At 53.2% G+C, this 16,482-nt stretch overlaps 1 protein-coding gene across 3 annotated transcripts in view; it reads left to right on the forward strand.

Moving 5' to 3' along the window:
• Nucleotides 1-16,482, forward strand: part of NME7 (NME/NM23 family member 7) — a 104,879-nt gene that overhangs the window by 86,027 nt on the left and 2,370 nt on the right. The window contains exon 12 of one of the 3 annotated variants that reach the window (XM_079761037.1): nt 11,318-11,503. The exons of 1 other annotated variant lie outside the window; for it this stretch is intronic. In XM_079761037.1, coding sequence (XP_079617163.1) covers nt 11,318-11,503 — 186 coding nt within the window. Of the gene's footprint in view, nt 1-11,317; nt 12,118-16,482 lie in introns of those variants that run through there. One more of the 3 variants, XM_079761036.1, reaches the window with a different exon arrangement.

Consider the following 16,482-nt stretch of genomic DNA (forward strand, 5'->3'; position numbering starts at 1 on the left):
AGGTCCGAGCGACGGAGCTTCATCTCCCTCAGCCTTTGCTGTCAGTGGCATTTCTGCTTGAAGTGTCCTGGGGTGAGCCGTGTACCTAGGAGCTTAGGCGTGGCCTCAGGCAAACCCCAGAAGGCCACCGCGCCCCGAGCTCCCAGAGCCGAGGCCCGGCTCCGTCCTCCTCTCCGTCTAGGTGGCCAGTGCGGCACCTCCTTCCCGGGCCCTCACAGCCTCGGCGTGTTAGCTCGTCCTCAGTCGCCATCATCCTTTCAGAGCAGCCATGCTGTTTGCAGGGCTTTCCCAACAAAGGACCACAGGCGGGCGGCTCCAACCACACACACTGACTTCCTGCGAGCTCTGGAGGCGGGACGTCGAGGGTACGGTGGCAGCAGGCGTGGTTCCTTCTGAGGACATTCCCCCAGGCTTGGAGGTGGCTGCCTCCTGTTCCACACATCATCCCTCTGTGTCCTGATCTCTTCCTACAAGGACACCCGTCATGGGTTCGGATCCTCCCTAAAGACCCCATCTGACCATAGTCACCGTTTAAAGATGTGTCTCCAAATACAGTCACATTCTGAGATACATATGGGTTTGGGGGGACCCAGCTCAGCCAGGATAGTAGCCGGACTTCTTTATCCTGTGGGTCAGCACAAGCTCAGAGCTTCACAGCGTTGACCGTGGTGCGGACCGGGGAATGGCTCGTCGCCTGTGGATCCACGGAGCTGCGCAGGAGGAGGGGTCCCAGGTCAGAGGCCTCTCCCAAGCTCTGCCTGCAACTCAGCCGAGACCTTGTCACGAAGCTCCGAAGGGCAACGGGATAAGATGTTCTGAGTGCCAGTGTGTACCAGGCTCAGTGCTGGGCGTTTACAGGCATCTGCCTGACTGAGTCCCTAAACAGTCCTGAAAGGTACAAACGGCCGCGGTTCTCACTTGGGAGCTGAGGATACTGATGTGCGCTGATGGGCCCAGGGTCCCACACAAGTGCACAGAGTGCTGGCATCGCGCCCTGTCTGCACTCAGGTTTCCAGTGTGCCTGTTTGCTTCTCTCTGCAGAAAACATGGTGACTGGCCACTTGTTATAGGTAAGCCCCACAGTACCCCGTTCTGCAGAAAATTACCCCATTCTGGAGATCTAGTTTTTCACTGTGTTCCTCTTGGCCAAGTCAAGACTGGGTCAGTAAGCTTTTTCAGGAAAAAATTCTTTTTTTTTCCTTTTTTTTTCTTTTCCTTTTTTTACTAACTCCAGGTGGAACTGTGTATGGTTCAGATATTCACTGCATTGGTTCCCAGAAAAGAAGTCACTTCTGTTCTTTGTCATCATTCAAAGTGTTTTGAGTACCTGCTGCTGCATAAATTACCCCAAACTCGGTGGCTTTAAAAAACGCCTTTTCTCTCTCAGCTCGGAGGTTCCCTGGGCTCAGGGCGGCTGACGTTCCCCCGCCACGCGGGCTCCCAGCTCCTCCTCCTGCGAGCGCACCGGCTGCCAGGCCTCTGAGGTCCTGAGCTGGCACTGTCCCTCCGTCACACTCTTGGCTAACGTGAGCCCGGGCCAGCCCAAGTTCCGTGGAGAGGGGATGCCCGGGGCCGCAGTTACTGGATGGCATGACTCATTAGGGCCACCCTGAGCGACTGGCTACCACTCAAGTTTGCTCAAGAACAGAAATGGAAAGAAGTGGGGGGAGAGGCATTAGCGGCATATCAAATACTGAGTGATTTCTCAATTCAGGATTAAATATAGAAATGGCTTTGAAGCAAGCACTTTAGTGCTTTTTCCCAAAAAACAAGGAGTGTTTTTCAGAAAGTAATATTCAAGTAGTATCAGTGAACTTATGTGACTGTAGCATATTTAATCTTTGTAGGAAACAAGGCCCCTGGAGACAAATAAGACCTTGGCCTTGGGCCACTGCAAGGTCTGGAGTGTGGACTAAGCAGCATAAGGCGGCCCAGTTTCACCAGTGCCAGCCTCCCCCTTCTCACGCAGCTGCAGGTGATAGGCTTTGTGCACTGACCAAAGCGGGGTTCTGGCGGCTCCTCAGAGTCAGACAATTCTCTTGGAAGAAGGAGGGAAGGAGGGAGGAGTGGACGAAGGGAGGAAGCGGCATGGAAACAAAACAGAGAACCTTGCACAGTTCACCAATAACAAGGGGCATGTGTGTTCCATCTGCGTTCAGTGGTGTAATCTTTAGCATTTGTTAAGTACCACAAATTGCTAAATGATATGTATCATTTACTCAAGTATGATCAATAGTCCTTACCCTAAAAAATGAGCTTTCATGAGTTTTTAAATTATTTTAATTAGATTTTTTTGGTAAGATGTATAAAGACATCCCATGTGGGAGGTACAACTTCTTGTGTATGATCAGTGTGATATTGCTATTTATTAACATACTCATGGGAACTGTTGTATGTTGCCAGCTAGAGAGGTGGATGATGCTGTTTAGACATAGCGTGATTTAGTGGGGCTCGTCAAACCATGGCCCATTAGCCACATCTGGCCCGTTCCCTGGTTTTATAAATAAAGTTTTATTAGACCACAGCCACACACATTCATTTACATAACATCAGCAGAGTTGAGGAGTTGCAACAGAGATGTATGGCTCACAATGCCTGAAATATTTACTGCCTTATCCCTTGACAGAAGGAATTTGGTGATCCCTAATTTAAATGCTTAGTCTGGCCACTTATCAGTTTTTTAAGTTCCATAAGAATTTTTCTTTGTTTTCTGTTTGTTGGTAGGTTGGAGGCTTAGAGTAGAGAATAAGGTCACAGGTACAGAGGTGGGGATGGGAGGAAGAGGCCTAGGAAGAGCATATGGGCAAAAGGAATGGTATGTCTGGAGACCCAGAAATACAGCATAAGGTGGAGTATTTAGGTAATTATTCAAGATCAGAGTGGCTAGAGTTTAAAATCCGAGAGAAACAAGTGGTTATAGTGGAATTTGGCCTAGAAGACTAGACCCAAGTAGTGGTGGGCGTGTCTTGTTTCCTTGGTAAGGAGGCATGAGAGGAAGGTCCAAGCACAGAGTCAGAGACATGCTCCTGTCTCCAGTCTTGCACGCCCTAAGTGAGTCTCTGACTAGACATGTTAAACATCACATTCTCTGTTGTCCATCTTTAGGAAATGGAAAGTGTGTAAAAGCAAGAAAGTAATGGAATTAAAGGGACTGTACAACATTCTCTCAGGTCTCTTTCAGTTCTTAATTCCTGTGATTCTGATTTTCCAAACTAGTCCATGAATTTCCCCAGTAGCCAGCATCCCCCCTTCCCCTCCTGTTGGCTGTCATGTTGTGATGGATTCAGAGAGGAGTCTGGTGAGAAAGGTCACTTCACACTTGGAAGGGGGCCTCACAGGCACCTTCCAGTGGTTGGTTTTGTTTTTGTTTTCAATCTCAACCCAAGTGCATCCCGCTGCAGGTAGAAACTCCCACCTGTGTTAGGGGAGCCCAGGTCCCAGGAGGGGGCATGGCGCCTGACTGAAGACACCACCACTGAAGCTGGCCCTGATTGGTGCCCTTGGTGATGACGTCATCGGCAAGGTCAAGGTTGGGTAGATCAGTGAAGACAGGTCTCATCCCAGATGCCCACAGGTGAGGACCAGGTGCACTCGAAATGCTCTGTCTGGTGAGTTAGGAAGTTGACAGACACAGCAGGAGGCTCTAAATTCTCACAGTGAAGATTTATTTTCTGGAACTGTTTGATCTGCCTTCACTCTTTTTAAACATTTATTTTGTATGTTCTAGGAATTTCTAAATTAAATTGGTTGAAGATAACGTAAGTTTCGGGTGTATAACATGAGCTCTGTGTACTCTATTGTGTGCTCACTACCCGAAGTCTAGTCTCCTTCCATCAGCGTCTACTTGACCACCTTTACCTTCTGGTCCCCCTCACCCTCTTCCCCTCTGGTAACCACCATTCTGTGGTCTGTATAGAGCTTGTTTGCTTGTTTGTTCATTTGTTGTTTTCTGTTTTATATCTCACAGATATGTGAAATCATACAGTTCTTGTCCCTTTCCACCTGACTTACTTCACTTGGCATGATACTTCTGAGACCCATCCCTGTTGTTGCAAATGACAATATTTCATCTTTTTTTATGGCTGAGTATTATTCCATTGTGTGTATGTACCATGTCTTCTTCATCCTCGCACACTGCTGGTGGGAATGTAGGTTGCTGCAGTCCTTGTGAAAAACAGAAGGACTTTGGAGGTCCCTCAAAAAATTAAAAATAGAACTACCATATGACCCAGCGATCCCTTTTCTGGTTATCTACCCCCAAAACTTGAAAACACTTATTCATAACAATATATGCACCCCTTGGTTCATTGTAGCATTATTCACAATAGCCAAGACACGGAGACAACCCGAATGTCTTTAGGAATTTATTGGAGAAGCCTGACTTGGAGCTGTGTCTAGCCTAAGGAGAAGCGGGGTGGAGAACAGTCCATGGGACCCCAGAACCTCGGCTGAGTGGCTGGCAGTCTGCCCTTACTTAGGAGGTGGGGGAGAGCAGGTACACAGTTACAGCGGGATTGCTGGGACTCATCTCCCAAGTCTGCTTCTTAGCTGAGTGTGGATCGAAGCCTCAGTTTCCCCAGCTGTCCACAGACATGGTGCTCACAGGTCAGTGAGCATCGTGAGTGTTAAACGGTGAAGAATGCGAGGCGTCTAGAACAGGGCTGCTATTGTCGCCGTTGTCGTGGTTATCACGGTTATTTATAGCCTTTACGAATTGGGCTGCTAGGAATAGAAACGCCAAAAATAGAACAAATGAGAGGTTTCTTATTGGGAAAGAAGAAGGAGGAGGTCGATGTGACAGCAGCTCTGGAAACCAGTCCCGAAAGCTCTGGGAATCTCAGCTTTTCCCTCGTGTCACTGCTCATTCCAAGCCAGCCACTCTCTCCTGCGTCACGTGCTCGTTCCAGGCAGAAAGAACCAAGGGCCAGGGCAAAGGGACACTTACACCTGCTGAAGGCCTGGTGTTTTGTTTTGTTTTAAATATATTTTTATTGATTTCAGAGAGGAAGGGAGAGGGAAAGAAAGATAGAAACATCAATGATGAGAGAGAATCATTGATCGGCTGCCTCCTGCACACCCCCTACTGGGGATCAAGCCCGCAACTGGGGCATGTGCCCTTGACCGGACTCGAACTGGTATCCTTCAGTCTGCAGGTCGATGCTCTGTCCATTGAGCCAAACCAGCCAGGCCTGGGTGCCTGGTTTTAAGGAGCTCCCTGGAAGCCTACCTGACAAGTTCTGTGTATGTGACATTGGTCAGGAATTCGTCACGTGCTCCCCTCCCGACACATGTAATGGCAGCAAAATCAGCCTCCTCTCTGTAAAGAGGAAGGGAGACTGAGGCCTGGGCGCGCACGTTGTTGCCAAAGTTGTTGTTGCTGCCATTCGGTGTTACCTTGGAACACGCCTCCTCTCTCTCCGGAAAGTTCCCGCAGACAGGCTCACGGAGAGAATACCTCCCTGTTCTAAACACTTCTTCAGTCGTCAACAGTAATCTCAAAAACAGCACCAGGGAGTGTGCCGATAGCCACGCCGCCTATACTTTCATTGGTTGTGTTCTAAGTAGTTTAGGAGAATATGAAACATTGATTAAAATAAGTCATCTAGACTTTCCTGGGCCACGCCCGGGGTATAACATTCAAAATAAGGCTGTAAACTAAGCCAAGCCACTCTCATGACATCCGATAAAGCTTTAGATAACTCATTGTTCTGTGCTATTCCAGAAACTCTAAGAACTTTTGGAATCTTTATGGGCCACTGATGTGATTAATTCATGATGGAAAAAGGGTTTGTCTCTGTCACGCGTGTCCCTTTCTGGAAATCTTATTTTCCTTCCTTTCCAATGGGAACGTGGTCACTCATGTCTTACCCTCCCGAATCCCCCCAGGCCGGCCCTGCCTGCGATGCCCAGTGTGGACAGCATGGCCTTCGCTGGCCTCGGGACAGCCGTTCCCCTCTGGTCGCGGACGGCGGTGTGCATGGTGGAGGCAGCAGCATGTAGGCAGGGGCAGGGAGGGACAGTGCGTGGAGCCTTTAACACACAGCAGCTGGAGGAGGAGGGTGAGGGCGCGAAAAGAAGAGCCAGCGAGCGCAGATGAGACAGTTGGTCCCGAACTTAGGGCCACTGTACGTGCAGGACGCGGTGCGCAGGAAGGAGCAGGAGTTCCAGGTGCAAAAGGACTGTCCAGGGGTGAAGCCTTGTTCTGCTCGTGAGCTCAGGAGGGAAGGAGGGCCTGGAGCCCGACACAAGCTGGTGTGGGGCCTGTCGGATGCTTGAGAGAGCCCCAACTGGGGTAACTGGGATTTGATGCAAGGCAGAGAAATGGGCTGCCAGGTTTGACCGGGAGCAGGTAGTATCCTTGAGGCTGCATACGTCTGTCCAGAGACTGCTCACAGTGACGGTGGTGGACAGAGCACAGGGGGCATGGGAGCCCCTGATTCACAGCACCCGTGACAGCGCCCTCTGTCCTGCATCTGTCTGCCAAGGCACTGGCCCCCAGCCCAGGGCCGCTGTCCCGTGCGCCTGCCCGGGGGCTGTGCCTAAGGAGACACTTGACATTTCATGCAATGTATTTAGCCAGGACAGCTTGATACAAGTGACAGCGGGGGTGGTTTATAGAAATACTAGAGGCCCGGTGCACAAATTCATGCACAGGTAGGGTCCCTCGGCCTGGCCGGCAATTGGGGCCTATTGGGGCTGGCCGGCGGAGGGGAGGGACCACAGGAGGTTGGCCGACTGTGGGAGGTTGGCTGTGGGCATGCACTGACCACCATGGGGCAGCTCCTGCATTGAACGTCTGCCCCCTGGTGGTCATTGCACATCATAGCGACTGGTCGTTAGGTCGTTCAGTCGCTTAGGCTATTGTATATATAGCTATAGCGGTTGCCTTTTAGGGCATTGCTATCAGAGATTAAGGGTATCCCTTCTGCATCTCCAGCCTGCCCTTCAAAAGACAGTATCAACATAGGTTCTGACCATTTGACTTGATATCTTTGGATATAAGAAAGTCATTTTTTTTCTTAAATCTTCAATTACGTCAACATTTGCTCTCTCCATTTCTTTCTGGATTGAAGTGACAAAGTCCATGCCACTATCCCCTCACTAACTATTAAATTCTGAGTTCGCAGTCTGTCAGCCTCGATCAGATCTGATCTAAGAGCCTTTCCTGACTTTTCTGATGTCCTTATAAAAGTGACGTCCTGTCTTCCAAGTAATTTTAGTTGTTTTCTAATTAGATTATTTCCCTTTGGAGCTTTGCAAACTGAAATGTGCAGGAACTGTGGCAGCAAGAGTTTTCCATGAAGAGATGTCCGGTGTGTTTTACAGAGGCCCTGGGTCCTCGGTGCCCTGTCCCATCCTCTCTGAGGCCAGGCAGCAGCATGACCGCGGACAGCAGCTGCCTCCGACCCAAGTCCTCAGGGAGCCCCAGGACCCCCTCCAGATGCTTCCAGAGTCACCGGCGATGCTTAGAGAACTCGCTCCATGAGCCCACTTTGATTTCCTTCTTGCGCATGCCCAAGTGTCCCCGCTAACCTTCCGCCTCCTCTTGCCCACACTCCCATTTCACTGGGTGAGGCCCCGCCCATCTCCTCCGCATGCCGCTCATGCCCAGGGCCCCATGTACCATGCGGGCCAGCAAGGCTGGTGAACACAAGATCTCATTCTCTCCCGAAGATCACTTACGATGGTGTTAGATGGGCCTGGGTCCAGCCCGGATTCTGGGCACCTCCGTTTCCTGATTCCCTAGGGCAGGGCGGTGTTTGCAGCCCAGGGACCGTGGAGAGCATTGAGAGATGGAGGGGATTATTTCTGTCTGTCCGTTACTGTACCACACTTCAGAGCATGTGCCCTAAAACACGGTACTCTGTCACCACAGAACAGGGACTCGAAATCAGGAAATCACAACAGCACTGCTCTGTGAGCAGCAAGCTCTCCAGTTTCCTCCACAATCATCTTTTGTAGCAAAAAAAGAAAACGTTTCTGGGCTAGGATCCATTCAGGGATCACATGCTGCATTGGGTTCTCATGTCTCTGTACCGCCTTTGTTTGCAAAGGTCTTTGTCATTGGTGAACTACTCAGTGATGCAGCTGTCCCCTAGGGGCAGGAAGTGACCTGCTCAGTGATGTAGCTGTCCCCTGAGGGGCGGGAAGGGATCTCAGTGATGCAGGCTGTCCCCTGAGGGGCAGGAAGGGATCTCAGTGATGCAGGCTGTCCCCTGAGGGGCAGGAAGGGATCTCAGTGATGCAGGCTGTCCCCTGAGGGACAGGAAGGGATCTCAGTGATGCAGGGTGTCCCCTGAGGGGCAGGAAGTGACCTGCTCAGTGATGTAGCTGTCCCCTGAGGGGCGGGAAGTGATCTCAGTGATGCAGGCTGTCTTCTGAGGGGCAGGAAGTGATCTCAGTGATGCAGGCTGTCCCCTGAGGGGCGGGAAGGGATCTCAGTGATGCAGGCTGTCCCCTGAGGGGCGGGAAGTGATCTCAGTGATGCAGGCTGTCCCCTGAGGGGCGGGAAGGGATCTCAGTGATGCAGGCTGTCCCCTGAGGGGCGGGAAGTGATCTCAGTGATGCAGGCTGTCCCCTGAGGGGCGGGAAGGGATCTCAGTGATGCAGGCTGTCCCCTGAGGGGCGGGAAGTGATCTCAGTGATGCAGGCTGTCCCCTGAGGGGCAGGAAGGGATCTCAGTGATGCAGGCTGTCCCCTGAGGGGCGGGAAGTGATCTCAGTGATGCAGGCTGTCCCCTGAGGGGCGGGAAGTGATCTCAGTGATGCAGGCTGTCCCCTGAGGGGCGGGAAGTGATCTCAGTGATGCAGGCTGTCCCCTGAGGGGCAGGAAGGGATCTCAGTGATGCAGGCTGTCCCCTGAGGGGCAGGAAGGGATCTCAGTGATGCAGGCTGTCCCCTAGGGGCAGGAAGGGATCTCAGTGATGCAGGGTGTCCCCTGAGGGGCAGGAAGTGACCTACTCAGTGATGCAGGCTGTCCCCTGAGGGGCAGGAAGGGATCTCAGTGATGCAGGCTGTCCCCTAGGGGCAGGAAGTGATCTCAGTGATGCAGGCTGTCCCCTGAGGGGCAGGAAGTGACCTGCTCAGTGATGTAGCTGTCCCCTGAGGGGCAGGAAGGGATCTCAGTGATGCAGGGTGTCCCCTGAGGGGCAGGAAGTGATCTCAGTGATGTAGGCTGTCCCCTAGGGGCAGGAAGGGATCTCAGTGATGCAGGGTGTCCCCTGAGGGGCAGGAAGTGACCTGCTCAGTGATGTAGCTGTCCCCTGAGGGGCAGGAAGGGATCTCAGTGATGCAGGCTGTCCCCTGAGGGGCAGCAAGGGATCTCAGTGATGCAGGCTGTCCTCTGAGGGGCAGGAAGTGACCTGCTCAGTGATGCAGGCTGTCCCCTGAGGGGCAGGAAGGGATCTCAGTGATGCAGGCTGTCCCCTGAGGGGCAGGAAGGGATCTCAGTGATGCAGGCTGTCCCCTGAGGGACAGGAAGGGATCTCAGTGATGCAGGGTGTCCCCTGAGGGGCAGGAAGTGACCTGCTCAGTGATGTAGCTGTCCCCTGAGGGGCAGGAAGGGATCTCAGTGATGCAGGCTGTCCCCTGAGGGGCAGGAAGGGATCTCAGTGATGCAGGCTGTCCCCTGAGGGGCAGGAAGTGACCTGCTCAGTGATGCAGGCTGTCCCCTGAGGGGCAGGAAGGGATCTCAGTGATGCAGGCTGTCTCCTGAGGGGCAGGAAGTGATCTCAGTGATGCAGGCTGTCCCCTGAGGGACGGGAAGGGATCTCAGTGATGCAGGCTGTCCCCTGAGGGGCAGGAAGGGATTTCAGTGATGCAGGCTGTCCCCTGAGGGGCAGGAAGGGATTTCAGTGATGCAGGCTGTCCCCTGAGGGGCAGGAAGGGATCTCAGTGATGCAGGCTGTCCCCTGAGGGACAGGAAGTGACCTGCTCAGTGATGCAGGCTGTCCCCTGAGGGGCAGGAAGTGATCTCAGTGATGCAGGCTGTCCCCTGAGGGGCGGGAAGTGATCTCAGTGATGCAGGCTGTCCTCTGAGGGGCGGGAAGGGATCTCAGTGATGCAGGCTGTCCCCTGAGGGGCAGGAAGTGACCTGCTCAGTGATGCAGGCTGTCCCCTGAGGGGCAGGAAGTGATCTCAGTGATGCAGGCTGTCCCCTGAGGGGCGGGAAGTGATCTCAGTGATGCAGGCTGTCCTCTGAGGGGCGGGAAGGGATCTCAGTGATGCAGGCTGTCCCCTGAGGGGCAGGAAGTGACCTGCTCAGTGATGCAGGCTGTCCCCTGAGGGGCAGGAAGTGACCTGCTCAGTGATGCAGGCTGTCTCCTGAAGGGAAGGAGGTGATCTCAGTGACACACGTTGTCCCCTGAGAAGCAGGAATGGCCTTCAGTCTCGGCTCTCTTGATGGCTCAGAAACCTGTGTCTTCATAGACTCACAGCAGGGTGGGCCATGCAGTGTGGGGATATTGGAGAACCAGTGATAATACTTCTTACGTGGTACTCAGTACCTGCTGGCACTGTTGTAAATGCTTTCCGTGATCTAATTGAATCTCCACAGCAACCCTGTGTAATAGGTTCACTTTGTCATAGATATGAAATCTGAGACACAGGGACATGGTTTGCTCAAGGTCATCCAGCCCGGAAGTGGCAAAGCCAGGCTCCACCTTCCTGTGAGCACTTAGGCTTCGGGGGACCCCAGGCACTCAGCCACGTGCCCCCAGGCAAGTTACCAGCTGTAAAAGCCTGTTTCATCGACTGAAACATGGGACTGATATCTACTTGGTAAACGTGTAAGGATCCTGCAGGATAATCTGTTAAAGCACTGAATCTGTAGCAAGAGTAAGTGAAATTTAAAATGTAAATATTGAGAAATTGGCATGACTCACACTGAGACATGGCAACCCAGTGCTTTTTCATCTGGTGGAAGGGGGTGCGGGGGGGAGAAGGGTACGGAAGCGACAAATGTCTGTTCATGGTTTCAGATTGTCTGAGGGGCTGGGCCCGGACTGGCTACAGCCAAAGCCACCTTCAGGAGACGAGGCCATTTGATAGTCACGAAGCCCAGTTTTAGAATGAGACTCCAGAGCCGTTTCCTGCGTCGGTAGTTACATGAGAAAAGGGGTGTCTGTTCCACAGGGAGAAAGGGCAGTGCCATCTATTTTGAGTTGATGAGTAATTGCCTCCCGCTCACAGAGAGCTGTTCCCACTAGCGAGGGGCCGTCGGAGGGTCCAGGGCTGGCAGAGAGAATCCCGAGCACATGGGCTTTACAGAGCTACTCAAGGCCTAGCACTTGATGCGACATTTTTGTTTTGTCTTACAGCCCTTCACATATGGCCTCTGTGCTCATGGGGAAGACAGTCATATGCGGGAGCTACTCCGATGGCTCAGGCCCGCTTTTGTACCTGCCACGGATTTGGGGGACAGCCGCAGCCCTAGGACGTCGGGGCCCCGTAGCTGTGATGTGGGCGAGGACGTCCTGTCACCTCCCTTCGGTCAAGGCCTGAAGGTTTCCTCCCAGCCCTGTGTCCGGAGCCTAGACTTCCCTTAGCTGAAGCGCCTACCCAGGGGCTGACCCAGCAGCGCCCGTGTCGGCGGGCACTGGCGGCACGGGCTCTCCCCCCTCCCCCCTCCCCCTGCGCCCCTCCCCCTGTCCACAGGCCTGCGCTAGAGGAATCCACGCTCTCCCTCGGGAAGGCACGGCAGAGTCCTGCTCTTAAGAAAACCGGTTTTGTTACGGTGTGGTGGTGGAGCAAGTGGCGGTCATGGTTTTACTACAATGTGGGCCTTTTCTTAGGGTGTGGGATTCGTCTGTGGCTGCCTTCTGTGGTCAGTAAGAGTTGGCACCTGAGTGAGACACTTACTCCCTCAAAACAGGTGATGCTGACAATCTCAGAGGGAAGAAGACAGAATTAAAACGCACACCAAGGTGTCTGCCTGCATCCAGCCTCCCCACCACAGTGGGCAGGAGATGGGTGCTAACAGAATAGTAAAGACTCATGTCTCTTTAATTCCCAGTCATCTTTCCTGGTGCTGAGCCTCGGGGATGGCAGGGACCACGTGTGGTCAGTGCTGCCCTGAAGGAGGAGAGGCGGGGCCTGGGGGATGGCAGGCACCACGTGTGGTCAGTGCTGCCCTGAAGGAGGAGAGGTGGGGCCTGGGGGATGGCAGGCACCACGTGTGGTTAGTGCTGCCCTAGAGGAGGAGAGGCGGGGCCTGGGGGATGGCAGGGACCACGTGTGGTCAGTGCTGCCCTAGAGCAGGAGAGGCGGGGCCTGGGGGATGGCAGGCACCACGTGTGGTTAGTGCTGCCCTGAAGGAGGAGAGGCGGGGCCTGGGGGATGGCAGGCACCACGTGTGGTCAGTGCTGCCCTGAAGGAGGAGAGGCGGGGCCTGGGGGATGGCAGGCACCACGTGTGGTCAGTGCTGCCCTGAAGGAGGAGAGGCGGGGCCTGGGGGATGGCAGGCACCACGTGTGGTCAGTGCTGCCCTGAAGGAGGAGAGGCCGGGCCTGGGGGATGGCAGGCACCACGTGTGGTCAGTGCTGCCCTGAAGGAGGAGAGGCGGGGCCTGGGGGATGGCAGGCACCACGTGTGGTCAGTGCTGCCCTGAAGCAGGAGAGGCGGGGCCTGAGGGATGGCAGGCACCACGTGTGGTCAGTGCTGCCCTAGAGCAGGAGAGGCGGGGCCTCGGGGATGGCAGGTACCACGTGTGGTCAGTGCTGCCCTGAAGGAGGAGAGGCAGGGCCTGGGGGATGGCAGGTACCACGTGTGGTCAGTGCTGCCCTGAAGGAGGAGAGGCCGGGGCCTGGGGGATGGCAGGGACCACGTGTGGTCAGTGCTGCCCTGAAGGAGGAGAGGCCGGGGCCTGGGGGATGGCAGGGACCACGTGTGGTCAGTGCTGCCCTGAAGGAGGAGAGGCCGGGGCCTGGGGGATGGCAGGTACCACGTGTGGTCAGTGCTGCCCTAGAGCAGGAGAGGCGGGGCCTGAGGGATGGCAGGCACCACGTGTGGTCAGTGCTGCCCTGAAGGAGGAGAGGCCGGGCCTGGGGGGTGGCAGGGACCACGTGTGGTCAGTGCTGCCCTGAAGGAGGAGAGGCGGGGCCTCGGGGATGGCAGGTACCACGTGTGGTCAGTGCTGCCCTAGAGCAGGAGAGGCGGGGCCTGAGGGATGGCAGGCACCACGTGTGGTCAGTGCTGCCCTGATGGAGGAGAGGCGGGGCCTGAGGGATGGCAGGCACCACGTGTGGTCAGTGCTGCCCTGAAGCAGGAGAGGCCGGGGCCTGGGGGATGGCAGGGACCACGTGTGGTCAGTGCTGCCCTGAAGCAGGAGAGGTGGGGCCTGGGGGATGGCAGGCACCACGTGTGGTCAGTGCTGCCCTGAAGGAGGAGAGGCGGGGCCTCGGGGGTGGCAGGGACCACGTGTGGTCAGTGCTGCCCTAGAGCAGGAGAGGCGGGGCCTCGGGGATGGCAGGTACCACGTGTGGTCAGTGCTGCCCTGAAGGAGGAGAGGCGGGGCCTGGGGGATGGCAGGCACCACGTGTGGTCAGTGCTGCCCTGAAGGAGGAGAGGCGGGGCCTGGGGGGTGGCAGGGACCACGTGTGGTCAGTGCTGCCCTGAAGGAGGAGAGGCGGGGCCTGAGGGATGGCAGGCACCACGTGTGGTTAGTGCTGCCCTGATGGAGGAACGAGGCACATTTCTCTCTTGAAATTGAAGATAAGGTCACTTGACTCACTCGATTAAAACTGGTCTTGACTGCTCACTGCGTAGCCTCCCTGTGTTCCCAAGGCCCTCCGTGCTCCGCAGGCCAAACAGATAGCCAAGCGTTACTAATCCCCTGGAAGCCAGCAGTTGGGCGGTCAGTGACTTGGAAAGCTCCTGATAACTGGATTTGGTCTCCGATCGCCGATAAGGTTTTTAATTTGGGCTTGGAGCAGGGCCCTCCGGGGATGAGTGCAGCCGTTGTTCTAAACCGAGTTCAAGTAGATTTGGCCCAAACAGGTACAGAACCGCCAACCTTGGCTTCTTTTCATGCTGTAATGTGAGCAAAGGTTCTTAAGTTCTCGTCAGCCATGTATCACCTGCGTGATTTTTACCATAGCTGAGAACCAGCCGAAATCTTACTTACTGCTGTTCTTTAAGTGCATTCATTATTATACTTAAATCTGTTTTGCTGCCGTAAGTGGAAAACGAGTATTACTTGCCCGTAATTAGAGGTCATTAAACAGGTGCAATGTAACAAATGACCGAGTTTGCCTGCACAGGGCCAGGCGCTGAGCCGGGGCCGGCCTCCTTCTCCGAATGGACCGTCCTAATGCTCGCTCCCAGGTGATCTGCCCACCTTCGAAAACTCTGGCCTTCGGAAAACTCGTTCCCTTCTAGTCTGTATAGGAATTCAGTATTGGGTTGGCTGGCCTTGCGTGAATACTCCTTTCTGGGGTGTAGTCAGGATACCATGAAGGAGGGCGATGACACTGTCCTTACACCCAGGACGTGGTCCCCGAGGGACGGGGCACCCTGATGTGAAGAGAAAGACTTGATGATGGTTTAGAAGCAGGAGTTCCACTTCCTTATTTGTTTGTTTCTTTGTTTATAGCTCATCTCCCAACTCCCCTTTGGCAACCATCAGCTTATTGTCTATATCTATGGGTCTGTTGCTGTTTTGTTTATTCACTTGTTTTTTTAGATTCCACATATTAGTGAGATCATCTGCTATCTACCTTTCTCTCTGTGACTTATTTCACTTGACATAATATCCCGTAGGTCTAATCCATGTTGTCACAAATGACAGGATTTCATTCCTTTTTGTGGCTGAGTAATGTTCTATTGTATCCCACATCGTCTTTATCCACGCATCCCCCATGGGCATCTGGATTGCTTCTCTACTGTGGCTATTACTAGTGATGGTGCAGGGAGCATAGGGGTGTGTGTATCTTTTCGAATTAGTGGTTTTGTTTTCTTCAGATAAATACCCAGAAGTGAAATTGGTGGACTATTTGGCAGTTTTATTTTTAAATTTTTGAGGGGCCTCCATACTGTTTTCCACTGTGGCTGCACCCATTTACAATCCCACCAACAGTGCACAAGGGTTCCCTTCTCGCCCAGCCTCGCCAGCACGTGCGGTTGATCTGTTGACGACAGGTGTGCGGTCTCTCTGGGCTTGCTTTGCATTTCCCGGAGAAGTGAGGTCGGGGTATGTTCATGCCTGTTACCCCCACCCCACCCCCCGGTGTGTCTGTCCTCTTGGCAGAGATGTCTCTTCGGGTTCTCTGCCCAGTTTCTTCATTGGATTGGGTTTCGGGTTTGTTTGTTTTACGAGTTCTTTGCTTACAGATTTTGGATATTAACCCCTTATTGGATGTATCATTTGTGGAATACCCTCTCCCATTCAGTGGGTTGTCTTTTCCTTTTGTTGATGTTCCCTTCACTGTATAGAAACATTTTACTTTAATATAGTCCTATTTGTATACTTTTCTTTTTCAAATATATATATATATTTCAGAGAGGAAGGGAGAGGGAGAGAAACATCAATGGTGAGAGAGAATCATTGATCAGCTGCCTCCTGCACACCCCACACAGAGATTTCCTGACCGGGAATCGAACCGTGATCTCCTGGTGCAATAGATTGACGCTCAACCACTGAGCCATGCCGGCCAGGCTGTTTACCCTTCCTTGTTTCCCTTACCCGAGGAGCATATCAAAAAGGTATTGCTGAGAGTGATGTCAGAGTTCACTGAGCATTTTCTCCTCGTTTATGGTTTCAGGCCTAACACTTAACTGTTTAACCCATTTTGAGTTTATTTTTGTATATGGTGCAAGCACGTGGAGGTTCCATTTTGTGCTTGTATCTGGCCAGTTGTCCCAACACCGCTTACTGGAGAGGCCGTCTTCCCCCCATTGTATTTCCTTGCTGCCTTTGTTTAGGTTAATTGATCGGATAAATGAGAAGTTATTTCTGGGCTCTCTGTTCTCTCCCATCTGCTTTTGTGTCAGCACCGTATCGTCCTGATTATTGTAGCTTCGTAGTGTCGTTTGCTCTCAGGAAGCATGATACCACCCACTCTGTCCTTTCTCAAGGGTTCTTTTGCTATTTGGGGTCTTTGTGATTCTCCATAGATTTTAGGGTCAGTTCTAATTCTGAGAAGAATGCCCCTGGCATTTAACTAGGGGTTGCATTGAACCTGCCTATTCCTTTAGGTAGTAAGGACATTTAACAGTGTTAATCCTTCCAATCCATGAGCAAGGCGTAGCCTTCCATTTATTTTTATCTTGTTCAGATCCTTTCTTCAATGTCGTTAAAAAAAGGCACTGTATTAGCTGAATTATCCAATAAGCCCCAAGATTTCAGTGGCTTAACAAGAAAAGGTTATTTCTTATTCACGACAACACGGTTAAAGCTACAAGTTAGAAGCAGTCTCCTCCCCGTGAGGTTGCAGGGGCCCAGTCCCTGATTCTGTGGCTTTGACCTCCTCTAGGGGACCGTGTGTGT

This window comes from Cnephaeus nilssonii, assembly GCF_951640355.1.
Source record: "Cnephaeus nilssonii genome assembly, chromosome: 21".
In the NCBI taxonomy this organism is placed as follows: Eukaryota; Metazoa; Chordata; class Mammalia; order Chiroptera; family Vespertilionidae; genus Cnephaeus; species Cnephaeus nilssonii.